The sequence below is a fragment of the Haliaeetus albicilla genome, chromosome 21 (assembly GCF_947461875.1).
Source record: "Haliaeetus albicilla chromosome 21, bHalAlb1.1, whole genome shotgun sequence".
Lineage (NCBI taxonomy): Eukaryota > Metazoa > Chordata > Aves > Accipitriformes > Accipitridae > Haliaeetus > Haliaeetus albicilla.
Window position 1 is genome coordinate 20,650,354 of NC_091503.1, and position 27,937 is coordinate 20,678,290.

The following is a 27,937-nucleotide window of genomic DNA, read 5'->3' on the forward strand; positions in this document are numbered from 1 at the left end:
ACTGATTAAGTACCTCATCACCCATGAATGGAAGCTTATTTGCTTTCAAGTCTCAAATTCCAACAGGAGGAAAAGAAAATGTGATTTGCCTCAGTTGCTGAACAAAATTATACACCATAGGCTAATTACTCACAGAAGTGGCAATCAAACTTTTTAATAGCACATGGAATAGGAAAAACAGGTATCAACAGTTGATCATAAGTTCTCCTGAAGATTAGACAGGTCAGTACACCCTCAAACCTGCACACAATTCCATTGCTAGCAGCTGCTATCAGTGCAATTAAAAGATTTCTCATGCAAACAAAACCCATCATGCAATCATGCTTTGTGGTATCACAGAAAATCTGGTTCGTTCTTCTCTGTGATATGTCAGGAAGCGCATAAACAGCCCGCAAGAAGTTAGTACCTTAACTGATATTTCTGAGATTGCTGTAAAACCTAATATGTTATCTTAAGGGATGTCAGCATTCTCACCTAACTGGTTTTACTTCTGTAAGGCTGCCTATTAGAAATGAGTCTTCCATGTAGAAGTCTGATATGTGTTCTACATTTTTCAGGCATTTCCTTTTCTGACCTTTGTTGCCTTTTAAATAAGTCTTCTGTTATACTGTCACTGTCTTATATTTAACTTATCACACAAAAAAACAGGTTCAAGGTTTGGTTTTGTGTAGATAAAAAAAAATTGCTTTACTGAAGCTTCTGTATTCCCCGCACTCACATCCTCGCCTCTCTCTCCCGCAAGCATTTCAGAAAACTGCACAGCTTGGAAGGTTACGATGTTTTCTTTAGAAAACAAACAAAAAAATCTTATGCTGTGTAATTTGGTTGGGAAAGATGCCTGCAGCTGCAGGTGGTTGTTTTTTTCCCTATGATACTCACTGGAAACTGTTTTCATTCTAAATTAAAGTTTCCAAGCTTTTATTCACATAGCAATTCATGTAGCCAGTTAGGAGAGCTGACGGCTGAATACTAGAGAAGAGAGCACACTGCAAGAGTATGAAGTCACAAGGTAAACTGAAATAACAGTGTTTTATAGCCCAGGTAGCCTCTTAAATGCACAGCACATAGGTATTTCAAAGCCGCTTTTGCTCGCTCCAGTACGCTTATTCATTTGAAAGTTGCTGGCTGTTAGCATTAGCTGTGCCCCATGCCACAGGATTGACAGCAACAGCAGCAATACCTGGTAACTATCCATATCACCACCATCATCCTCCTCTTTCTGGTAGGAGAAAATAAATTTTGTAAAACACAAAAAAACACGCATTTCTCTCAACAGAAACTCACAGAAATACCCCAAAACATGAATACTAACATTTCTGCCACAAACTTGCAAAATGTTGAAATTGCAACATTCAAATAACCAAAGTCATATTAACAGGTAGAAACTTTTTTTTTTCATTACAGACTGCAGCAGCTCAGCCATGATTTGAGTATTAGTGAATATACTTATAAAAAAAAACCCCCAAAACAAAAAAAACCAACCAAAAACCCACAGAATACTGTGCCAGAAAAAGGACTGAGTAAGCATACCACCAATCTTCAAGTTTTACAGCTTCATCTGTATTTAAGGTTATAATTACTTGTGGTTCTGAATGTAACCCTTCTGACAAAAGGCACCCTGCTTCCTTGGGTGGCCCATTCCACTTGTTCTTTGCCATCACTGTTAAAATCACGCTTTATTTCCAATATGAATTTGTCCAGTATCAGCTTGAAGCCATATATACTTCTTAAGGACTTTTTCTGCTACATGAAATAGCCCTTTCACATTCAGTGATGGCTATTTTTGATTCTGATCAAATAACAACTCAGTCCTTTTTGAAAAGGTGAACAGTCTCTCACTGTAAGATATCTTCTCTACTAATTTTCATTTTTTTCTGCTTTTTACCCGCAATTTTCATCATCCCTGTAAGGGACTGAAACTAATGGCACTAGGAATCTAGCATTAATCGTTTCTACACACAAAGGTAAAAACACTTTCTGTATTCCTGCTGTCTTATATATATTGAAATACCACACCTGGTACTTTATCAGTTATACACAGAGTTATAAGCAAAAAAAGAAGCAGATTTAGCACCATATGCCCACATTATATGTATTAACCTCAAACATGTGTAAAACTGCAAAATAACGTATGTACCAGTGTGCTAAGGTCCCTTTTGGAATTATGCTGGGCTGGCTCTAGAACAGCAAAACCAAACCAAACCAATGTATGGAAAATTAACTGTCTTACCTGGTAGCTGTCCAAGCCCCTTTGCAGTTTGGTTGATCTGGCAGTCACACCGCCTATAGAGACTGAAAGAATTGCTTCTACCATGAGAGGCAACGTTCCCGAATGTTGTACGGGTTTCACTGTCACCTGAACTCTGCGAGAATGACCCTGAACAGGTAATTGAGAGACAGAAAGAAAGAGAGAGAAAAAAAAAAAAACAGAGAGAAACTAAGAATAAAATTAAGAATCAGTTTAAGCATGAATAAGAAGACAGGGAAAAGATATGTACCTGCCTAAGCTGGAAAATTCCCCCTGTGTTTACATCTTTTGCCTGATGGAGTTCAACTGCAGTATATTCTCCCATCTCATTCAATTCTTGTATGGAAATCCACATTTCTATTCTTCGAGTTACTTCATTCCACCTGAAAAGACATCCCCACAAAAACTAATGGTTGCCTCACCAAAGTATATTTTGTGCACCACAAGTATTAGAAAGCCTTCAGAAAGCTGATGGAAGCATTCATGTGTAAGTTATTTGTACCTGTCTCTCAGCGTCCTAGTTTTAGCATGAAGAGAATCAACTTCCCAAACAGAGCTGCCATTGCCAGTACATCTGTGACCCCACACCTCAATAGCAAGAGCTCCTTCTGAAATGAACTCCAAAAACTCCTCTGTGACATTCACCACATAGTCCTGGCAACGAGAAAAACAAATCACATCCAATCAAATGAAATAACTGTATCTCCTCAACTGCTTTGCAAGGACACACTAAACAACCACGTGCATGGTAAAACCATACAGTCTGGATCATAAAGCTCGACTCTGGTCAAGGAAGTTGTGAAACATATCATCTCTGCAATTCCTGCTTCTGCAAAATTTCCATTAAAATGATGTCACAGCTCGAATGATCTTTTTTAAGTTACTGAGCTTACCAAGCAAGTATATAATAAGATGTCATTATACAAACTATAGTTTCCCTCCATGCATTAAAGATGACATCTGAATTTAAAAGACCACTAATTAAAAGATTTTTTTCATTTTGCTGCATTTTGAAGAAGTGATGAAGTGAAATATTATGGCATTCTAAAGTATAGTCAAGAGTCATTCATTATATGACTTGATTCCCTCTTTCTTCCCCCAGAAAAACAAGGCTCAAATTCTAAATAGCTTATCTCAAACACACCATCCTCCTGGTAACACCATGTCACAATAAAAATAGTTACCTTACAGTGAGAGAAGGTCACTGTAAAATGAGCATCTTTGCTCTGAGGTGAAGGCACATCTGGATCTACCACTGGGGCCGCTACTGTTGACTCGCATTGATCCCAAAATGTATATTGACAAAAGACAAAGTTGGAGAGATTAGGTGGCAGTCCAGTTGCTTCTTTTATTTTTACCTGAGGAGACAAAACAGATGTTGTCAAAAATACAATTGTTTCTTCTTCAGTTGTAAATTGTTCAAAAACTAAGTATTTAATCCAAAAATAGCAACAGTCAATAAGAATTTTTAAAGGACATCTCCAATTGCTTTGTAAGGATGTTCCTGTTTAGGAAATCTGTATTTTGCATATACAGAAGTGCAGATGCAAGGAAAGCAGTTACATGCACTTAACTAGCCCACCCACGTGCATGTTTTCTTTGAGGAAGCTGATAAGCTCAAGTGGAGAATGAACGACTTCATCACAGAAGAATGAAATGCAGACACTACCCATAGATACTACATTAGATGATCAAAGAAACCATAGAAATTGTTCCCATTGTAAGTTTTCAAGTTACACAGAAAAACTTTCCCCTTCTGTGTCTGCCAAGGACAGTCCTTGTAACATCAGTATTTATGATGCAGACCTGCATATACTAGAAACTAATGCGAATTAATTCAGCCACTGGAAGCCACAGACTGACCTACACTGAACTGGAACAACAGAAGTCTTTTTTTGGGAGAGAATTTTAAGCAAGCAATAGCCTACGTGGCTTAGTACTTTACATCAGACTGACTACATAGTTACAAAGGCCTGAAACTGTTAGCTCCATCATGTGTTCTCACTTACCCTGCAGGAGAGCTTTTTAGCTCTGTGAATAATTTCTCCATTGTTATCCATGACTTCCAGACTCCCACTCTCACTGGAGTTCTCAGATGAGTCATCTCCTTCTACTACACGTTCTGGGACAGACCCAGTGACTCGCATTACTTCAACATGCAACCGTCCTGCAACCTAAGGCACGACAAATACTAAGAACCTGTGCACAAGAGACTTAAAGACATTAAGATGATAGATATCTAACTCTAGGAGGTGTGCAGAAACAGAACTGAACTGCTCTCAACCACCAAATGAAAAGCAACAATGTCAAAAAAGAGGAGAAAGGAATGAAAAAATAATAGTTATTTGTATGCAGAACTACTGACCTTTTTATAATTCACACACAACAGAAAAGGTATACAGCATCATGACTGTACATCAGAACCTTAATATGCTGGGTGTTGCTCAGTTACCTACACTGATACTAGGAACTTTATTCTACTATTTTAGTAGCTAGGCAATCGCAAACAAATAAACAGAAAACATACCCAGCGATTTGGAACACGCTTATTCACTGGGAAACAAGACAACAAGCATCATTTGCTGCTTGTTAGAAGAAAATCAGTGTACGTGAAGCCTCCCAGCCAAAAACCGTGTTACCCCAGTAGGTATGAGGGCATGGGTACGCCCAGCCCGCTCTCTGTTAGGCTTTACCTCCCCTTGCTGGCTGATGATGGGCACAGCATACTGCAGCTTCACATCGTAGAAAAGGCACTCCAGAAACACATTGGCAACGCCAATTAAGTTGTGGTTCTCTTGCGCTTCATAAAAAGGGTCACCTCTTTTGCCAATCAGCTTCCTTATCTGTTTTAAAGGTCATAAAAGTTATGTAAAAAACTGTAAGCATGGGAACACAAAATCAACCAACCACACAGTATAAGATCATGGCACAAAAAGTAAGTCCCTACCAATCTTTTCTGTTCCTTCATGTTACACAAGTAGAAAGAGACTAGGAGCATATCACAAATCTGAAATGAAATCTTTGAGATGGACATTATACAATCCTTTCTTTACTATGGGATATAGTAATATGTCGACCTACATTTTTTAGTGGCGTCAAGACAAAGCAGATTTTACCATGAGCAAGCACAGTAGCCATTGATTTCAAGAAGTTGCACCTTACTTTTCTGCTCTGTTCACACTTTTTAAATGAGAGGACAAATGATCCCAGGTTGAACAGCTGGTCTGGCTGTTGGCTACCACTACAAGGCCAAAAGGGAAGGTGCAGGATGACTCCCACTTAAGCCTACAAGTGTTCTTATGACTGCCATAGAGCTGAGATCACATTGCAGCATTTTCTAGTCAAGTACCCCATACACAGCCACAAAGAATTCATGCAGATTCCTAGCATGATATGCACTCCTCAGTGGACTTGTTAGCTCCTTCCCTTCTCCTTCATCTCCAACACATGCATTTGACCTACGTGTTTCTATGTAGCACATAGAACACATGCATTATGGACGACATAGGTCATGGTAAGGACGACCCTGGCTCAGGCAGACATAATATATTCAAAGGATGTGCTATCAGTTCTTACTAAAGTCAGCAGCAAAATCATCGTTGTCTTCAATGGGCACAGATGAAGTGCTTGACCTCCCCTGTGTTATGATTTTAGAGATTCCCATTGTCCCGTCCAAGGCATGTAACAAAGGCACAACAGCTGTTCAAACATATTTGAGAATGATTCTTGATGCAAGTAATTTAGGTGCTCCCTATCAGCCACAAGACAGCAAGATATACTTCCTATGCACTTCCACCTGAATACTCAGAGGACGCCTTCTGGAACACCAAATCTCACATCTATCTCTTGCCAGCAAACAAGCAAGCTTTTGACAAGACTCACGATTATTTGCCACGGCTAATGTACTACTAAAATTCTCAGGAAATGCCACTTAGTTCTGATGGAGATACTGACGTAGTCTAAGTACCTTCGATTGAATTCTTCACTGCTTTAAGGTTGGGGGATATACAGATGAAATTACAGAATATTTCACATTTTAACATCAAGTTCTACCCCACCAATATGTTCTGCACCTAAGCATCTAAGCAGCATCCTTGCTAGCTTTGATACTGACAGCAATTTAATAATTTTATTTCTAATGCAGCTTGCTGCTTCCATTCAGAGCTAATGCTTATCTGCATGGCACCTGTATTATGCCAGGTAAACATATGCTTAGTGGTATCACGAGTCACTACCTCAGCACAAATATATGTGACCTCAGCAGACTTATATCTCAGAATGCAAGTGAGGATAGGACATAGCTGTGTTTTATTATGCATGGGCATTTTGAATATTTAGTATTATAAATATTTGGAGGGGTTGGTTTTTGGTTGTTTTTTTTTTTAAAAAAAAACCCAACCACAATACCCATAAACTTTCATATACAAAGTCAATGCACTTGATCTGTACAACATATTAGAAGGGGTTAAAAGAAAACAAAGTCAATTTCTGATCCCTTTCAGAAAATATATACAATACCTCAGGAATTTTCTCCTTCCACTCTTGATAGACTTCTCTCATGTCAATCAATTTGTTCTCTAGTTTCTCAATAGTCCACACTTGAGTACCTTTTCCTTTTCGTCTCACTTGAATAGCAGGCTCGCTTACTATTGCACCCCTCTAAATCAGAGGAAAAAATAATCACTGCAGGAAAGGTGCATATAAGTAGTTTAACTCTTCACTCAAACTGCATTCCTAAAAAGGAATAAAATACAGAACATACAGCTGCTCTCTGCATGCCAGCCATACTATCTCTGTCCTCAAACGCAGCATACCCTGTACATCTCTGAGGATCCAGACCTCTTTGACCTTCTCAGACAACTACCATTCACACAGGAACATTAACACTCTCAATCAAATCACTTACGACAAGCCTATTATCCTAATTGCTATCATTGTATTTACAGCAGCACTTCAACTAGAAAACCCTTAAGACAAAAAAATTTTAGTCATCTGTAACAAAACATGGTAATTTTTGCAAACATAACTAAAATGCAGGTTTTATAGCAACAGAACACAAATGTCTGTTCACAAACCGTATGCACATATGGTGATCATACACGTAAAAGAACAGCAAGAGCCATACTTAATGCTATGTTCCCATTTTTACTTATAATTATTCACTTTCAATATATTAAAGTCAGGTAGCACCCATATTTTGCGTATGCATAATCTAACAAAAGTAACATTTTATGGCCTCAGGTTAGATGGATGTTATATACATTTACATATTTTACATTAGCCATAAACCTACATTTTCCAGCATTCTTTGTTGTCATTACCTTTTTGTTGGCACTGAGGTTTTCAGCAGGGATCTGAAGTGTTACTTGATAATCTGTTAGCTTACTCATTTCTTCTGCTAAGAAGTTTGCTTCTCTCACCAGTGTATTTGCCTTTACTATCTGCTCTCGAAGTTTAGCCAGGCTCTGTCGAAACAATTCATCCCTGTGGTGCAGTAGGTAACATGAAAAATACACAGAAACCTATTTCTATTATTGGAAAGCTGCAAATAGAGGTGCTAACAAAGACTATTCTGAAACAAGTTTAAGAAATGCTGTATAGCACTATGTCAGCAAACACAAAACTGTCAGACAATTTTATTGAGGAAAAGGAGTGATCACATATTAAACAAACATATTACTGGTGAGATAAGCGTAGCACAGTAATGCCCAAATAAAAGGGCTCAGTACTATGGGAGCTTTTACAGTGATGATTTGTTAAAAGCCCTAAGGACATTCCTAATTTCCAAGAAATGAAATAATTGCAGCTGTCTTTGTCTTTAATCTGGAGTCCTGTTCCACAGAAACTACCAGTCCCAGCATGTGAGACTTCATCTTGATAAAACCCGCTTTTACTCAGATTGTGATGTTGGAACCTGCAACCACTGCAGGCCACAGCTTTACATCGCAGCTACGGCTTTGCAGTGCTACAGACCCCCAGACCTCCCTCCATATACTTAAGCCATCTCAAGTGTACACATTAAAAAAACATAATGAAAATCTTAAGTCCTATAGACCCAAAGTACTTTTTAAGTAATAGGTGAACGAGCACAGGTTAAAGCTTGTGCACTCCGTACAGTTAACAGTCCCTGGACAAATTCCAAAAAGGTTTGTAAGGCCTGTCTGAGCAAATCTCTTCTACCATAATACCTGGCAAACCTGCTATGACATATACTATACCTCCACCTGCGATACTAAGATACGCTCTCACCTGAGATTCTCAACTTTAATTTGCCTTTTAGAAGTATCACGATTATCCTCTGAGCAAACGTGTAGTTCCCCTTTCTGCCTTTCTTTGTAATCCCAACAGCACTTACTGCATCTCATCATCTTCATAAAACTCACGACCAAACTTCAGATATTTCAGTGACCAGCACTCCCCTGTATGATTGTTTAGCTTCTCTATGTGAAGTCCTACTGAAATACAGTACATTGTGCACATACACTTCTCATTTCTACAAAATACATTACATTATGGGCAAGTGTAGGAGGAACAAGTAAACTCATGGACTTTTCTGTGAATACAGGTAAAATTTGCCTATTTGCCTTTATACAGATAAGCTTAGATCTTTTGTATGTCTTTATAGTACAAACCACAAACAACTGCTAATATGCCTTTCAGTCCCCAGCAGAATTCTTCTTCAGTGGCTATCTTTATTTCAAAATATCCCAAAGAAAGGCCTGGGTAATTCAAACTGCACTCTGCTGGCTCCCTGATACCATACCAAAGTGGTAAACGACCAGCAGCATTAGCAAGCAGCCCTCAATTTTAGCCTTCAACACGCTACAACATGCAGCTTTGTCTCTCTCCTGTCTGGCCTAAATTTGCAACAGGGGTGGGTTTTGTTGGATCTTAAATAGCTGCTACTATCAGTGGATTTTTAGTCCACTTCCTCCATATCTGCTCCCGGCATTATACTGAAAATTCCTTTCCCTCTGCCTCTTGCTTCTGTTATTCAGGCCATCAAGATTAAATGAGCAATTCCAGACCATGGGAGTGACACATTCCACAGACAGCTATAATTTTGGATTCACCCAGAAAATGATGGTAGAGTCAAGAATTACTCAGTAAATAGTACTTAATACAGAGAGTGCATTACACCTGCAACCACTGCAAGACAGCTTCCTAGCTTGAGAAACAGAAAGCAGCTTTGATCTGTAAGTGCTGTAAGAGCCATGGGATTCAGCTATAGCCAGTCCCTTCCTTGATCCGGGAAACTGGCATCTGGGAAGCTTTTTGGGGAGGCTCCCACACCAATCTTTTCTTAGCTAGATTCTCGAGAAAGGAATGGTTTAAGACTATAAAGAGGACTTTTGAGTAACTCAACCAATTATGATGTGTAGTTCTCATTACATTTGTGGTTTTCCGTATATAGTTGTGCCAGCGCCCTTGCAGAAACTTAGGCAAAAAAATAGTTTCAGATAGGATTTCTTAATTCTTACTACACAAAACATATGACAAGCTCCATTAGGATATTAACCAAAGCAAATATCCACTGAACATGAAATCCTGAAACAATCGTTTAAGCCAAACAAGGAAAACACATCTCACACTCATGAAGTGTCACTGCAAGGCTCTGGGATCCCCAATGCCAGACACTGAATACGCTGAACTAAACCTCTGGTCCAGTACACCACCCCACCTCGCCCCAACAAATTAAATTTGTTCAAAGTTACAATAGGTTAACTTTATGCCAATGGGTTTTAACACCAGGTCAGGTATCATCTATCTGTCCTTCCACAGTCAGCATAAAGCCAGAATAAACTCTGTGCAATGTGTTCTAGCTGATCTGACAGATACAACCACGTGCCTACATGCGATACCTACCAAATTAATTTTGCTGGCTGATTCGGTACAGCTCACCTTCATTTGCAATGGCAACAGTGACAGCTAAGCCCGCACTAATCAAATCCCATGCAATCCAGACACTTGGCTCTTTTGCATGTTCTTCACACCCAGTCTTCTCATGTTTTCCTGCATTTCTTTGCCCTCCGGCCAGTTGGCTGGTGAACACCCTCTCAGGACCATGTTGTCATGCTTTTACAGCCAAAATCCCTCAAAAATTTTTTTTTCTTGTTTCTCATTTAAGAAGATTCAATTTTTTCACCCTTTTTTCAGAAGCCCAAACCTCTTCTAGAACTATAAATAAATAAAAAGTATACCTACGAGGATCTTCTGGAGGACAGGAAACTGATAATTAGTTTTTCCAGAAAAACTGCATATTCAATGGCAGTGCCACCAAAACGTTATCAGACTCCTTACTGATAGCTATAAAGAGCATTCATTCTCCTCTTTTTTACAGTGCAAAGTACAGTCATGAAGTAGTTCAACAGTTATATAGAGTAAAGCACTGACCCATGAAATCCAGAGGCAAAAATGCTTGTTTGAAGCACAGTTCCTCCTAAGAAATGTCCAACAACTACTGAGAAGTTTGGCAGAACAGTTAGCCTTGGTATCACTCCAGATGCTCTTGGTTTTTTTAATGTCATTACATGATTATGGTGGTTGGTTAATTTTAAGTTGATCAATCACAATTTTTTCTTCTCAATGCTCAAGGACAGCCAAGTTCTTTGCTACTTCCTTTTCCCTTCTGTTCCACCTTTTTAGAGGTATTGTTTCCCTTGCCAGTAAGCCCAGTTCTCATCTCTGCTACTGAAGTGGGTTATCAGTGATTTCTTGATGGCCTTGCTGTGCTCAAAGCAGTTCTGAATAGCAATGACTCCAACTGGCATGTTTCTCATTTTGCACTCCTGCAGCCCTAAAAGAGCCTGCAAATGCCAACCATGACTCTGCAATGCTTTACATTCAGTTCCCAATGATTCTGTTTTTAGCTCTTACAGGAGCAAACAATTATTTTAATTAAAGCTCAAACACAGCAGTACTACTCCCTATACTTGCCACGGAAAACATTCTAGTCATGACTGGTCAACAGTTTGTTATTTAGGTTTTTTTCCCAGGCCAAACTGGGCAGAAATCACAAAACAAAACCTTGCACAAAACCTAAACCAAGATCTGATATGTTCTATTTCTAACACTCTGAATTTGAAAGCTGCAACATGATCTTGGCTATCTCTGTTTAGACTCCTCTTGTACATGGATTTTTTTTTTTTTTTTTTAAATGGTGGAGAACAAAACAAAAACAATCAAAATAGGAAAGAGCGTTCAAACTCACTACATATAGAAAAAAATGTTGAGTGAATAATGAACCTTCTGCTGTCCCTGCCAATCTCATGATGATCTTTCACCAAGGCTACATTCCAGGTGCCATGCTATTCCTTTGCAAAGAGGCCTGTTCACCTCATGGCAAGCCTTTTACTTCCTACACAGCTCAAACATACTCTATTTGACTATTCTGCAGTTCTCATACGCAGCAATTCTCTTCTAAAGCTGGGCTTACATTTAGAAACACATCCATACAACAGAAGGACTGCCATTTTCTGTATTTTTTTATAGTTCTTAGATTGCAAAATACTGTACTCTCATTGTATACTCTCAACACACAATACTCCGTAGTGGACTCCTTAGTCTTAGTTGACAAATCTACCTCTGCACTATCCTTTCTTTTCTTTACAGAACTAACTTAATTGCTAAACCAAACATTTCAGAAGTACTTTTCTAGTCAAAAAAAAAAGCTAGAATGCTGATCAATAAAAGCTAAATTCTTATTTCATTTGTTTGTTAAATAAAACAGGAAGATCTTGCACACATGTTACATGTCAGAACCTAGTCCTAAATGAAATGCTAACACTTCGGTGGAGGCAGATCTTGTACTGCACATCAACTCCACAAAAAAATATTATGTGTTTCTGACAGACAGTTCAAGCCCCATCTTCCACCTGTCATAGTTCTTATCAATTCCTTTAATTCCAGTATTCTCACCTCTCTTCTGTCCAGAGATTTACTTTCTGCTGTGCAGTCTGAGCAGTGTAGGAGAGTCTGTCACTGCCATGCTGATGCTGCCTTTCTGGAGAGAGCTGCTGCCGCAGCAGCTCTAACTCACGTTCATACATCAGCCGCTGCTCCTCAAGAGCACTCCGCTTCTCTTCCAAGTACTGTTTCTCCAAGATCTGGACCACATTTTGTACTGGGTCTAAAAAGAAAAGGGAAAAAAAAATACCAGAAAGAGAGAGAGAGAGAGAAACCCAGGAAAGTGAGAAAATGCCATTTCGGTATTACAGAACACTCATTATTTATTTGGTAACAGCAATCAACATACCCCAGAGTCTCTGCAAACACAAGATGGCCGTTGCCCCCCCAAAACAAAAGCCAAAATAAAAAATATTGCATTAAATAGATAAATACAAACAAGAAAAAAATACAGCATGCAAAGGGGCTAGAGCAATGGTTAAGACCCTCATCTACTGCACATTTCAGTGCTGTGAAGTTATAATATGTTCCAGAATCCCAGTAGGAAAAAAAGAATAGGTGGAGAAGGGAACAAATTAATATGAAGAAAACAAAGCAAAATACAAGGGAAAATGATGTTAACCAGAGAAGGAAATGACTGAAGGAAGTAAAAAGCAATTTACTCTCTCCACTTTGGCAGAGAATGAAACATGTTGAAGAGCTGCAGATGAAAACTGAGACAAACAAATTGTCTGACTAGTCACACATCGCATTACAGCAATGCACTTCACAGCACTGAAGTGGGCAAAGTACGTTCTGGAGGGAACTTCTGCATCTAGCTTTACAAACCACATTTCACCTCAGGATCAACCCAGAACAAATATCCATTTGAATATCCTATCCTGAAACAACAGCTTGCGTCAATCGGCTACAGTTAAAGCTAAATTGCATTCAAATTAAACAAACATTACCCTGTCTATTCCTGATTTTAGGTCCAATGCCAGACTGTGCCTCTGAAAGAGCAATTCAATGGAGTAAGCTCCTTCTATGGACTACCAGTATATATCTGCTTCATGTATATATATCTGAAAGCTTAAATACAGCAAAAGAGTGGTTTGCAAGAGGACCAATCTAGATCAATACCTGAGTGACAGCACATCAGGTAACAGATTGCGGACTCTGTACATCAGAAGGGGAAGGGAGAAGAGTTCCATAGTTGGAGTGGTGCATTATTAGGGGAAGCAACATTGTATGCCAGGATTTTCAAGTGCAAAAAACTTCAGCTTTAAAATAATAGTTTGTGATACCTCTTCCATTTTGCAAATATAAAAAAAAGAGCTGCTGTGACTTTTAAGGATGCCTGTCTCAAAAGGGAGGGAGAAAAATAAACCTAGATTTAATTAAACTGTCCCACTTTGGAACTAGAGGTGTGCTTCTCAAAAAAAATAACCACAGCCCCCCCAAAACCACCCTTCAAAAAAAACAACCCAAAACCCATGTCAGTATGATTTAGTTATGAACCATTTTGTCTTCACTACAAAACCCCAGTCCTTTTAAGATTTTGTACAAGTTTTCCTGATACTACAATGCTACATGGAACAAAAAACTGGGTTACTATAGCATGCAGTAGAGGATTCACATGAAAGGTTCTGTAGGGTTTTCATCACTAGTAGTGTATGTTGGTCACCATAACACATACATACAGTCTCCCAAAACCCACATCTCCTCTATCTTCGTAAACCAACGTAGCATTACTATATTTAGTAATCTGTAACAACTTCCTGAGTACTAAAACTACTCAGACCAGTTTTGCTAAATGATATACTAACTCACCGTCTCTGATTTTAACATACATGGCCATTGAGGCAAGTCACTTCATAAAACACATCCTTCCTATTATAAATGCCAGAGAAGCAAACAGGACCTCCAGGTATTCTGTTGTTACAGTGGGTTTGTATTTGCCTCTCAGCATCCTTTTTTGAAATATTAAGACTGATGTAAAGCACGTCTTAATTTTTAGCAGAAAACAAACACTTCTGTAAAGTTGCTAGTGTGGCCCTAGCCTTATCCATGGAAGAAATCACTGACTTCACACAAAGGCATCATAAAATACCACCACAACGGTAATTATAAAGCATAAAGTTAAAAATTAGTCAGTATAAATAACAGCCAAATAGCAAAACAGTGATGCATAAAAGTGTCTTAAAATAACCAGAAATATTACTTTTTAGTACATGACATTCTCAGAAAAGACAGCTATTTTTAGCTTTTAGACAGTGGAACAACAATTGACTGAACCAAGTTCTAATATTCTAGACTACAGACCAAGTTATTAATGTTGATCTGCATCATCATTACCCTCCTAACTCCTCCATATAATACCAGAATTACCGTCACATGCATAGGTTTTACTGCATAATCCCTAAATCAGTTTTAGTTATGTGTAAAAATGGTTGAGAAAATCAGGTATTACGTAGAAGATAGAGAAGAGGCATGGAAGAAATTAAAAGCCCTCTATTGTGTTTGCAAACACAGGAAATGAATCTAGGGCTGACTCATTAAGACAAGACTTTCCTCAACTGCTCCAAGACCAGCTCCAAGTTCAGGGAGCAGATTTCCGTAGTAAAAGTGATCTTTCCAGCCACCTAGATTTTCAGGATCACAACTACCACAGGACCAAATTATACCGTGGAGAATATTTGGAACAAGATGCAAGAACCTAGTCTAAAACTTCACCAGTTTCAATGTAATCCACTACTGTTTGGGGAAAAAAAGGTGGCTTATGCTTGTATTGAAATGCAAAAAGTAAATTTACACTTTTAGAAAATCTTCAATTTAACTTTTGAAAGAGTTTACACAGAAAATCCCAAGCCTTTCACAGTGAAAAAGCAAAATATGGTCTGAATTATAACCATCTAGCTAGCAGATGAAAAAATAAACAGTTAAGTTTTTCACAATACAGAAGAACTACAATAGTGTTTAAGTTAGATTTAAACAGCATGTTCCAGAACTTTGGATTTCTCATGCAAAGTCAAGTAAATTAGGGAAGATTCTACCCAGTGCCTGCCAAACACACAGCAAATTCCATACAGTGTTAAAAGTCCCAAGTCCCAATCCTTTACATATTTATGTGACAAGATTTCAATGGCCCTGAAAAGACCATTCATATGCAGTTAATCGTCTGCAAATTGTTAGAATATTAACATTGAACTAGAAGAATGTACTTTCTCCATAGGATGAACTGCGTTTATTACCTTGCTACAATGTCACTTAATTGACATCTGGAATCCGTTAATCCAGTACCAACAATGCTAAATAAATTCCTTAAGATTTCATGTAAGCGATTTTTCTAAGCAAGCCAGAAGAAGGTTATGACATGGGCTGCTTTGCTAAGTTTCATCACAATCCCCACCCTGAGCTGTAACAGTTTTGTCTGCCTACCCTAACCTAATCGCATTGTTTACTTAACCACCGCACTGTATACAAGAGTAAACTACTTTGCTGCATTCTGTGTTTGACCAGCATCACAAATTAGCAGTACAAAGCTGGTCTGACAGAATCCCCCAAAGAAAGTTAACATGCTGAAGGGAGGAAGGAATCTGATATTTTCTTTACAGCTGTTTTCAAAGTCAGACATTTTCCTCAGAGCTTCTTTGGAGCCTGATGCAATATGTGACACTGTTGTACAGGTTACATGCCATAAAAACAAATGTGTTTGCGCCCTGGAGAAGCTAGGCTACTTATTTAAAGAGGATTACCGTTCTCAAATAGACCAAGGGGGAAGAAAACCAAAAACCCAAAACAAAGGAAAACAAAAACCTCTTGCTTTGGGCTATATCAATATATGTCTATAAAATAAATTATGAAATTTTAAAAATACGCCTTTATTCCCCCCCTAGGGTTTCTCCAGAGAATATGGATAATAGAATTAACTGTCTTCAGTTATTTATTTCTTCTTCCTTACCCATATTTATTTTTCATTTGAAGGAAGAATAAATAAATAGTATCATAACAAAGCTGCTTTACTTCTTACCCAACAAGCTGGAAGCATATCAGAAAAAAATGTATTTTAGCTATACCATTGAGAAGAACAGAACCTGGAAGCACTATCTAGCTTTGAATCAAAAGACCAGCCTGTGATCCTCACAGTCACTTGTTTTGTCAGCGTTTTATTATCACTTACTACTGCAACTTAGTTAAGCAACACCTATGTGGGGGGGGGACAGAAGAGGCAAGAAGGAGAATAATTGGCTTATGATGCCTATGAAACTATCCAACATGTACGACTGCTAACATTTGCTGTGCATTAGGCAGGAAAGAGCTCTAATGAAACAGCAAGGTCTGTACTGTTCTTGAGCAAAGACGCAAAGAACAACTGACCAAGACAAAAATTGGCCTGGACCACAACAAAAAAAGCCTACTGAACTGAAATGTAAAGACACTTGAAATATTGTGAAGAATCATTTGAATCAGGTAGATAACACATGAAAACCAAAAAATGTGACCTCCTGTTCAAAGAACACTGACTCATTGTAGACTGCTACAGTTTAGTTGAATCCCCGGTTAGTGACAAGCAGATCAAACATCAATTAATGCTTTCAAATTTCTCCAGCAGTCTCATGCATGAACCAATCGAGTTCAAAACCTTTGTCCCAGTTTTGGCACAGATACGGGATGGTTTGAAGCCTTAAAACAGGCAACAGAATCTTCACGAGAGATGACAACACTGAAGACCACCAAGATGGCAGATTCATCTGAAATTCGTCTCCTGGTATGAGTGAACCATAATGAGAATATTTCTGTTATCAGACAGTAATCTCACATGAACTTAAATGACCTGACCCTGTAACTCACTCACACAAGCAACCTCATTAAAATCAAACTGTAAAAAAACCCTGCAAACTATTGCTAGAGCATCAAGCATATGAAACCATCATGCTGTACTCAACGGCAAAACAGAGAAAGTTAAAGACTAAGAAGAGACAAAGAAAAAAGTAAATACTGTATTTCCATAAGTAAACCACAGCAAACAATGGAAATACTGCAAAGATATGAAAAAAGGAGAACAGAAAGCAATGAAACACCATCTACTGTGTCTTCTTGCTCAGTGACCAAAACCCAAAGTATTCGCCTCTCAAATGTTGTGTATGTAAAAAACCTGTACAAAGCATTCAGTAGTTTACCAAGTTTTTCAGCATTTCTTCATACCATATTATATCGTATGAACTATGACTTGCCTTCTGGAAATCATGTAAACACCATATTGTTTTAGATACACCGTACCATTATTTTATATATCCTCTATTATACTGCCCCAAAAAGGCATCACAACAGGTTTTAACAAAGATTAAGTAAAATACTGAGAGTGATCAAGCGTTAAAAACCACGCTAGCTGACATCTGACTATTGGTTTGTTATGATTTCAGTGTTTTTCTACTAAGGTTAAAATGGAGTCAGTAATATTTGATACAAAAGGAAGGATGAAATTAACTGAGCCATATCTGGAGCATCCTTTTGTCTCCAGTAACTTGCAAAAGCAAGAGGTCAGTAGGACTTAGACAATGATTTGTCAGGCATATGATTACAACTCGGCTGCACTATAAAGGACAGCAGATGTACAGATAAAATTGTGTGTCAGGGCACAAACCAACTACTGATCTGTGTGTGTTTATATTCAGGTGCATATATTCTTTTTATGGGGGGGGTGTATATATATATATACACACGTATATCTAACACTGTTTCTGTAAAATATCTTTTTCTGAAAATGCTCCAAAGGCCCCTGAAGCAAGTGTACCACATGGGTTTTTACCCAGAAATTAAGTTCCATGTTGAATTTGTTGGACAATCCAAAACAACATTTTTATCTGGCAGATGCCGTACCATTACTATTCAGTGTCTTCATAATAACTTCCATTTGTGCAAATTCGTAGTTGTAGTCTGGTTCTGAAGAAGCTTCACTAGCTGCATCCAGATCATGCTCTCCTAACGAGCTTTCTTTCTCAAGGTCTTTCAGCCAATCTCGTCGTTTCCTCTTTGGTAAATTGATTCTGTGTAAAAATTGAAATTCAGTTTCTAAAAAGTTTAAGCAGAACAGTGGCAGGAAAAAAAAAAGATAGGCTGAATGTAAAGTGGCTGGAATGTAAATATCAACTATTACCTAAAAAAGTGGTTGTTTCCCCATAATATTCTATCTCCATGCCATAACTGAGTGACAGAACATACCAGTGCACCATTTACACAGGATCTGAAAGAAGAAAAAACAACCTCAGTGAAATCCTAAAAATAAAAGATTGAAAAGTAACTACAAGATCTATTGTTTCTCCTGTCTACAGGCAGTGATTTGTATCATATAATGCACAAATCTGCTATGTTCTCATTAAAAAAACAACGGGAAAGTTACTTGTCTGATTTCTACTGACAGAATTAAACACAAAGCACCCTCCCCCTCCAGCTTTGGCTGGTACAACTCTTCAGTAAACATGTAGACAAGGTTGCTTTTAGTTGCAGTTTTCTTTAAATGCCCATTTCTCAAAATGGGCCACTGCCTCTTTCTCATAAACAGTCTGTAAACTTGGAGGCATGCAAATCCTACTAATAAACCTCTCCAAGATACAAGTTAGTCAACACAGTTGCAAAACATACTGTTAACATACTCGGCATTCAAGCATAAGAAAAGACACTTAGATCCAAGTTTCATTCTTTCAACACATGGAGTCTCTATTATTATCAAGGGTCTATTTTTGTGAACATCTGGTATACTGCTACATTTGCATTTAGGTTTCTTTGTATTTAAGTTTCAATCACAAAATGGGAAAAATGGAGCTGTTGAACTTTTGCATATGCAAGTCACAAAGCAGAACAATTTATTTGAAAGGGGAAAAAAACCCCTTACATAAAATGAAAAAAGCCTTTTCAGTTGCACAGTTCGGAATTCAGCTGTCTCAAGTAAGTCAACCCAAACATGTAAGCATTTGATTTAAAACCAGGTTTTTGGTTGTTTGGGTTTTTTTCAAGGAAAGTCTTGGTAACGAAGTTTCTGTTGACACTAGTATCTTAAGCACTGCAGATCAGGCACAAGTAAAACAAAATATTTATGTTTTTTCACTGACGTGTATCTTTGTTCTTGCCAGTCAAAATGACTGATTTCCAGTACAGTAACTCTGTCACCACAAGTCTGAATCCCATCTATTTGAAATTTTGTACTGTAGGCTGTAGAAGAAAAATGCAAATGCTAAGAGGTATTTTACTGAAGGCAAAATGGAAGAGATTGGATTTTCTAAAAGGTGTCTCTCAAACTTTTGTTTCTCATTCTAATACTAATCTATAGATTATTTAGATATTCAGATTTCAGTCAAGCAGCATGACTATTAACTGGGACAAAGGTACTGCTTATCACATACCATTGGAGATGAAGTGACAAAGACATTTACAATTCCACCCAAGAAGCTACAGTGTCCCCAAATGAAAAATAATAAAAATATAGAAGTAGAAACAAGAGGGGAAATGTGACTTCACACTGCATATTTACTAGACATGACAGTAGTTAAAGATTTAGAAAAGGATTTAAAGATCTTCAGATCTTTAAAACATCTCTTTCTCACAAAATACTGAGCTTTACAACAGGAACTACTCATGAGACAAAATTTATCCTCTCCCGTCAAGACACAGCCTGCTATCCCATTGCATGGGTCGCAATAGTCAGCAGCGTCTCAGTGATCCTATATCACTTCAGATACAGACAAGCAATGGTCCCTCGTTCCTACACAATACCTTCTTGCAATGGTTTATTCTGAGCCAAACCACCAACAGCCTGTTATGCTGCAGAGTGGGTGGCTGTGTACACGTGTGGGGAAATCTCGGTTTTATCGGTGAATTTCACTTCTAAGTATCTGTTTAAGTCATCTATATTGAAGCTACCTATTGATCAGAATGTAAGATACCTTCTGACTCGGTAAAATAAAAATGCACGCAAGTTATCTCCTGGTAAAGAAAAGCAAACACTTCACTGGAAGGTGCTGCTGATCTTTCTTACCTTGCATTTTCTTTTGGCGTGAGTGTAACTTCTCCATCTAAAGCAATATCAATCTCACAGTGTTCTGGTTGGATTCCTATGCCAAAGAGCTGTATATCCTGAGAGGTATCTGCACCAACTCTTGTGTGATCCTAGAAAATAAGCTGTTACTAAGAGACAAGCAAACTATCACTGTTTATGTAACTATGAAAATATTAGCTAAAGCACTGAGACTGCATAGTCTACGTGCTCTCCTTTGCTAAGCGCTTCTATAGAGTGGAAATGGTGCCACAGCAGATTTGAAGACCGTAAAGGTCACGCACAAACTGTTCTTCTGCTCTACACTTTACCTTCATATGGTTTTAGATAAAGCAAAATAAAGCAGTTGATGCACAAATTCTGATGTAAAAATATTCTCAGACCATGCTTGCATACAAGCAATAAATGCAAAGAGTGAAGAAAACCAGCCATGCCATATAGGTACATGTAACAAAGGACTACATGGATAGTTAAACAAGGTGCACAGAGTTGGCTGCTTTTCAGAAAACAGCTAGACAGCAACTCAACTAAACATACTTTCAAGTTGTATTGTAAATTCTGCTGAAATACTTCACTTTGTTGCTGTTAGAGAAGTTGTGCTTTATTTGCTACTGTTCAAATACAGAAGCCCTATCTCAGCCACTAAAGCAGAAAAGTACCTATAGACAGGATATAGACAGTCTTTCATATTATATCGACAAGGAGCTCACGTTTCCTTACAAACTTATTAGGTTTTTATTTGACACTACTTCACTCTGACACAAGACTATGTTAAACAGAATGGTATGAAAGCTAGTGGCACTAGGAAAATACCTTTCTGAACATTTTTAACAGTGCTTCCCCCCAGCTTCTCTTTTTCTTAAGCTTTTCTGTCATCAAAGACTATGTTTCCTCTTACTGATTGCTACTAAACATAATCTCTTTATGATTAACTCATTGAATATTTAAAGCAATCCTCAGTTCACCCACAAAAAGAAGCATCTAACATGAGGCTCTCACTTCAAGTTCAGCCCAAAAGGCAGTTCTATTCACATCCTGTCTGGAAAAGCTAGAATTTATCTCAACACTGGCACACACTGAGCATTTCTCCTACTGTTGGCAATCAGGAGATCAATTAGGAAAACAATGAAGCTGAACTGCAAAGGGATAACAAAAGCCTAAACAGTAGAAGGCAGCCTAACCTATTTTGCTGCAACTAGTCTTAAAAATCTAAATACACTCTGAAAAAAACAAATTGAGTTAGAAATTCAAAACAATAAACAAGTGTCTTTTCATTCTGTGTAAACATCCTGTTCACATTCTTACCTTTAAATAGTAAACCAAAAGCTCATTGAGCGCAGGGTCTGCATTCAGGTTCACCAGGTAACACTTGTCATCCCCAACCTTGATACCTGAAGACTCAAGGGAAATTCCCATGCTCTCTAGCTGTCTTTGCCTCTCCTGCAAGCACAAAAATAGGTTAATCTTGCCTGCTGCAATATGTAGAGACAAGTACAAAAAGTAAATGAAAGCAGAGCAACTAAAGCTGAAGATGCACATGCTGAATATGCATTCTGTATATTGCTACCAGAAACAGAACTTAAGACATTGGTTAAGTACCATATGTTTAATAGAATTCATTTTTACACACGAACAATAAAAAGTTAGATCTAATCCTCAGACACCTGCTTCCCCAAAGTGGCACTTACTTACCTAAGCAGCCCTATTGATTTCATTAGAGCTACTCATAAGTAACACAATGTGGCTTTGAACATCTATGTTAGTTAAAAACTGGTCTCTGTTGCAATTACTTCAAAGATAATCATAGTCATAGATAATTTAGAAAATAGCATGCCACAGTTTATGTTTATTCTTTTGCATTATTATTATTAATTCAGCTAAAGCATCTACTCAATCACACATGCCTTTTACTTTGCTACAGTTTGGGGGTTGGGGTTTTTTTTATTTGGCTGGTTGGGTTTGGTTTGGGTTTTTTGCCCTGCTTTTTTTTTTTTTTTTTGAACAGTGGTTGCACCAAAGCATACTTCAGAAACATTAGGACTAGGAAGAGAAACCAACACCACTCATTCTCCACGCTATAGATGATGGAAATGATGGAAAAGTACACTGGAATCCAGAAGTCTTATTTTAAGTACAATAATAATAAACGAACTTTAGTGAATATGTGTACACATTTTCCTTCTCTGGTTAAGTAGTCACTAAAAGCAAAAGCAACAAACACCACCCAAGATTCTGATCCTTTTGTAATTCTTCATTTTCTTAGTCACTTCAAGGGAAATACGTCCAAGATCCCACTGTGGTCTTATAAATGAGCTGCGCAAACATATTTTGATGTTTTACTTTAAAATCAAATAACAGCTTTTATCAATGATATCATGACACAGCTACACTTATTCTAATGGAATTTAGACTTAAAAAAATACAAAACAAAACAAAGCACTGAAAAACCCCAGAAACAAGGGGAAAAGACAAAAATCCAAAGGAATTTTAAATAACTGCTGGGGAAGACAGCACAGTCCACTAAAGCTCATGAAATTCAGCTGACTTGCACTATATGAGTATCTGGCCTTTATTCCTCAAAATTTCTGAAATACCTGTGCAATTTCTTCTGTTTTCCTCAGCTTTTCTTCCCAGGTGACTGTTAGCTCTTTTATTAGTTTTTCAGATTCTTCCAATTTTTCCTTCAGTTCTGGTGCCTTCATGGCCTAAAAGATGGAAATTAGCAAAAACCTTCAGTTACTCTTTCCACTGCAACATTTGCTTGCACAAGGAAACTGAACACAGCAACATAATATGAAATGCAACAAGTATAGATTTCAACTATATCCCCAGGCTTTTCATGGTAGAAAATGAAGAAACAGGTCACTTGCAAAGGAAGAGGACAGAATGAATCTATAATGGGTCCAGATCTGAAATAGTTGAAGATCGACATAGCTCCACAGGCTAATGGAACCAACAAAATCCCTGGGCCTGGCCACTAAAGCTTCAGTGTCTGTATAAAAATATCTGAATATTTAAAAACTTTAAGTCTTAGCTGTCTGAAGTTCCACTGCAAAGTCTTTCTTCCAAAAGTAGTTTCAAATACAAATTTCTCTCAATATTCAGCCTTCCCTTCTATCTTGGTTTTCTAAGTGTTACTAGAGTTGCATTAAAGCTTTCAGACTGACCCTATTGATTATCTTAGAAGGAAGGCATGCTCTGGAGCTCACACTGGCTTTTCTCATTTCACAACAGGAGACAAAAGATAAGGGCTTAAATACGTCCAGTGCCAAGTAACAATTCAACAGGCTGACCTGTAACTCTATATAACCGTTTTTAACAGAAGGTATAAAAGAAAAAACTTCTTAAAAAAATTAGTAAGACTTTGGATGCTTCCTACAGACTGTGTTCAGCCACAGTCTGACAACATAATTAAGGACATGCTACAATAATATTTTCTGATTTAAAATATGGGATTAGAACAGAATTTTATTTATGAGAAAAAGTGAATGGCTCTTTTTTCTTAAAGCAGATTTTCCCATTTCAGCCTGTAAGGAACTGTTCATACAAGGCACACTATTCCTTAAATGAACATGAAGTTTAAACGCCACACAAATTTACCCTCAGACACACTTCTGTTCTTTTTCTGCCAGTATTTTGTGTCTTGCCTCAAAAGATAAAAAATATTTTCCTACGGTGCAGTGTCTAGTTTCTCCAGGTATCACCAAGTAAACTATCCTACCCTGATACTTTACTCTCCAACAGAAGTATATATATATCTAGGATAAGCAGCAATCACAGAGTGGTAAGGCAGTAAAGCAAATTGCTGATGGTTTCGGTGTTGCAGTTTTGACAATTTTTTATAGATTTTCACAAATGTCAAAGAAATGTCCCACATATTTTGTGGTTCAATACCAGACTTATGGCTTTTCACACTTTTCCATTTGACATCATAAAACTATATAGTCCACCAACGTAAAAAAAGTTTCTGCTAATAAGCCTACAGAATGAAGTTGTACTCTAGCTCTTATCTGTGCTGCATCTATTATTGCTTGACATGAAGTTTTTCCAGAACAGTCTATTCTGACAAGGGTCACCATCAGTACAATGTTGTCATTAAAAAGTTATTAAAAATAAGCAAACATTATTTTGGATTTATTTCAAGAAACAAGGTTAATTAATTAAAAACAAAAGCGCAAGACTCTTCCTTTCCTTATTTTGTAAGACTTAAAAAGAAAGCTAGTCTTCCAGCCAGAGTTTTACATGTCCTTGGGAAACTCAGTTTACATTGTACTGTGAATAATGTTACCTCAGCTTGAGAGAGCTGTTCTTTCAGTTTTTCAACTTCTTCACGTAACTCTCTGATGACCCTAGCATTTGGATCTTCATTCACCACAGCATGATTAACTATCCTTTTGGCTCTGTCTGCATATCTCAGAGTAGAGAGTGTTTCTTCATAGTTGTCTGCTGCCGGACTAATTGTGGCTATCATGGCAGTTTGGCTGTTTCCTCCCAAGTTGTCCTGCAGAGTGCATCCACATAAAGTTTAAAGGTTAAAAACTGTTCTGAGACTATACAATGTCTTTACAAAGATACTTAAAATACAAAGCTTACTATTTAGACACTGAAAGGTACTCTGCATATAAACTAACCAGTATGATCCATAAACATTTCCAGCCACCTCCACCAGCTCTGATTCCACTAGAAATGAAAATAGCCAAATAGGACTTTACATAGAATTAACACAAGATACACTTAGCTGTCCATATTCCTTGGAACAACTTCTAGCTATTAGAGCTCCTTAGCTCATTCAAAAAAAAAAAAATAAGATGAGAAGTCCACATACACAGAGGTATGCTACAATGATCCTACAAACTGTTAAGCTGACATCTTGTGAACAGGGTGAATGGAAAATACTAATTACCTTGAGAAGCCAAGTGAGTACAGAGTCTCTGTAAGGCACAAACTTGTTTTTCCCCTTCCCTGCTGCTTGGTCAGCAAGTGATGATATAACCAAGCCCAGTGTTGAAAGTGATCTATAAATGCAACACAGTAGAACAGCTTTAACACACTTTCCAAATGTAGATTTAATAAAACACAGAAAAGGCAATTTGCTGAAGAGTTTAATTTATACTCTGCAGAGCTTCACATTCAAACTATCAGGATAATTTAAGTTGGAAATGATGACAGGAGATCAGCTAGCCCATTGCCCTGCTCCAAACAGGGCCATCTATTTTAGTTACAGTTACATATTTGGAAGAAAAAAAAAAAATGGATATCTACAGTGTTTCATCTTACCTAGTACTAAGACCAAGTTCCAGGAAGACTTAAGTTGAAATATAGTATTTAAAATAGTTTGAAAAGTGCAAAGCAGACTGCCTCAGTACCCGGAGAATCACTGCCTTTGATTAGACATCTACCTTTTCTCAGAGACTAAAAATCTTTCTATCTTGGTGTCCTGGTTTCAGCTGGGAGAGAGTTAATTTTCTTCCTAGTAAGTGACACAGTGTGTTTTGGATTTAGTGTGAGAATAATGTTGATAACACTGATATTTTAGTTTAGGCATCCTCAAGACAAAGCCAGCTATGGCCCAGGAGAACTAGTCTGCCTGGTGAACCAGTAACTAATCAGCCATCACACAACAATGGAAGGCTGCTCATCAGAAGAGACTGATTAGGAGGTCCCTTGACAAATGGGTTGACTTATAAAGCTAGTGAGGCTCCACCTCAGTTTTGTGGGGGGAACAGACCAAACAATCTCCCAGCTACAAAAATGTTGCACAAGCATGAAAAAGAAAAGCCCCCAAATTGCTTAGCAGACAGCCACATCCCAAACACCACTCTAGAATAGTGAAGAAAATACAGACAACTCATTCACTTTGGTACAGGTACCAATTCAACCAACAGGGGTAACTGTATTAGCAATCTGTGCAAAGCTTATGTGCATTATATTATCCAATTGTTATACAACCCTCTGTAAATTTTCAATGACATTGGGGCTCTTGGGGTGAGTATGTTTAAGATAATGAGCTTGTTCAGGAGCCTGAGAACATTAAACAGATGCTTAGCCTAAAGGGTTTTAAAACAGACAGCGCTGAAGTGTAAGAGCATACTGGTCCGTCATATTCATGCCCAATTATCCAGCTACTAAGGAAAACTTCAGCAGCATTGCAATTAGATAGTCAAATAAATCTTTAATTGTACTGTTCCACTCCATCCTTTTGAGTTTTCTTTTCAAAGAAGTAGTACTATTTTAGTTGATAGCCAGTGTTTGCACAGTACTTGTAACAGGGCCTTAGTGCTGCTTGAAACTACCAGTAGTTCAGAAATAACATCTAGAAAATGACAAAAATGTTGCAGAAGAATATTTCAAAGAAGATATCTGAGGGTAAGGTAACAAGAACCATTACATGCGTCACAAAAGATGTCCCATATTGCCTATAGCACAGAGGGGTATGAAGATAGCATAGACCTGAAAGCAAAATTAGAAAAGAAATTTAAGCAGAGGCTAGGCAATCTGATCTCCCAAGAGAGCACTCTATTTTGCAGATTTTTCTATAGGATAACTTTCCAATTCACCTCTGAAAAATTCGCAGCAAAAAGGACAGTTAGTTTTAGTTTGTGACCTAAACAAAAGCCTAACAACCTCTGAAAGCTTGTGGGGGGAGGATGGGGAAGGGAGAAGTGGTTCTGGCCTCCAGCCTCTGGTCTCCGCAGACAGAGATGACAGAGGGCTAAACATGCAAGAGCAAACAGTAGGATGCCATATGCTGCCCCATAGCAACCTCCTACAGCACAACTGAAAAGCACCACCAGCACGCTCCCAATGGAGTCCAACTTCAAGGAGCGCAAAGTTAAGAAGTCACTCCGGCCTATTTTCTTCTGATTCCTCTTTCTCTCTTTAAATGAGGGGAAATGTTAAAACTCAAGCCAAAAACTCAGGGAGGGGGAAGAAAAGGACACTCAGAAGGGGGAAGGGAAAAACAGGGATTCAAAAAGGCCTATCGTTGAAAACCATTTCACAACAGGGCTGCAACACTAATTCCAGTTATGGGCACTGTATTTTAATGAACAGGAAATTATAAGCTACAGTTTATTAACAGAGGATTAAAAGATGCGATAATACTTCTGCTCCTTACAAATACTGATTTTATTTTGAGACTAACTGTTACCATCTGCAATAAAAGCCAAACTGGAGTAATTTATGTATTCTGCTTGAGATTTCATAATACAAAGCTCTTTAAAGACTTTAAGGAAAGCAGTAAAAGAAATGGCTGCCCAGCAAAATAATTACAGGACTCATCGGCTGCTCTCCTTCATGCTAGATGGTGCATCAGAGATGCGTCATTACTTTGATCCTATCTCACACTACTTGTATCATGAATCAACCAGAAGGCCTAAGCCCGTGGCGCACAGCAGACTGAGGGAGTTCAGAAGCAGCAGAGTGAACTTCACGTGGTGCAAGAGCACAGGAAAGTGCCGTTTCTGCACACTTTCTGTTCTCTTTGTCCCTAATCCTGAGGCACGATGAGGTTGCCCTTGCTGGCGGGCAGTGGGAAGCTCCCACACTCCCACCACGGGCCTGAGTCAGGGGTGTTCCAGAGAAGTGGTGCTTCCTCACCGCAGGGAACGATTCTGTCCCTAAATGACACCCATTCAAGCTACTTCTGTACAATTTACAACCAAGTTCTTCAACGAACAGAATCCACTTTTCTATTACTTAACTCTGAATACAAAAAACCTCCCTAAAATCAGCTTGGAGCCAGACCTGTC

At 38.1% G+C, this 27,937-nt stretch overlaps 1 protein-coding gene across 5 annotated transcripts in view; it reads right to left on the minus strand.

Annotated features, from left to right (window-relative positions):
- KIF13A (kinesin family member 13A) overlaps window positions 1-27,937 on the minus strand; it is a 116,357-nt gene that overhangs the window by 18,509 nt on the left and 69,911 nt on the right. For 3 of the 5 annotated variants that reach the window (XM_069809180.1, XM_069809182.1, XM_069809183.1), the window contains exons 10-26: window positions 25,090-25,201; window positions 24,475-24,687; window positions 22,781-22,891; window positions 21,492-21,626; window positions 20,169-20,299; window positions 18,294-18,380; window positions 18,017-18,183; window positions 12,167-12,377; window positions 7,570-7,732; window positions 6,767-6,907; window positions 4,942-5,091; window positions 4,258-4,422; window positions 3,433-3,606; window positions 2,751-2,902; window positions 2,499-2,631; window positions 2,231-2,377; window positions 1,181-1,219 (exon numbers count right to left, since the gene is read on the minus strand). In XM_069809180.1, coding sequence (XP_069665281.1) covers window positions 1,181-1,219; window positions 2,231-2,377; window positions 2,499-2,631; window positions 2,751-2,902; window positions 3,433-3,606; window positions 4,258-4,422; window positions 4,942-5,091; window positions 6,767-6,907; window positions 7,570-7,732; window positions 12,167-12,377; window positions 18,017-18,183; window positions 18,294-18,380; window positions 20,169-20,299; window positions 21,492-21,626; window positions 22,781-22,891; window positions 24,475-24,687; window positions 25,090-25,201 — 2,431 coding nt within the window. The remainder of the gene's footprint in view (window positions 1-1,180; window positions 1,220-2,230; window positions 2,378-2,498; window positions 2,632-2,750; window positions 2,903-3,432; window positions 3,607-4,257; window positions 4,423-4,941; window positions 5,092-6,766; window positions 6,908-7,569; window positions 7,733-12,166; window positions 12,378-18,016; window positions 18,184-18,293; window positions 18,381-20,168; window positions 20,300-21,491; window positions 21,627-22,780; window positions 22,892-24,474; window positions 24,688-25,089; window positions 25,202-27,937) is intronic. The other 2 variants (XM_069809181.1, XM_069809184.1) reach the window with 1 other exon arrangement.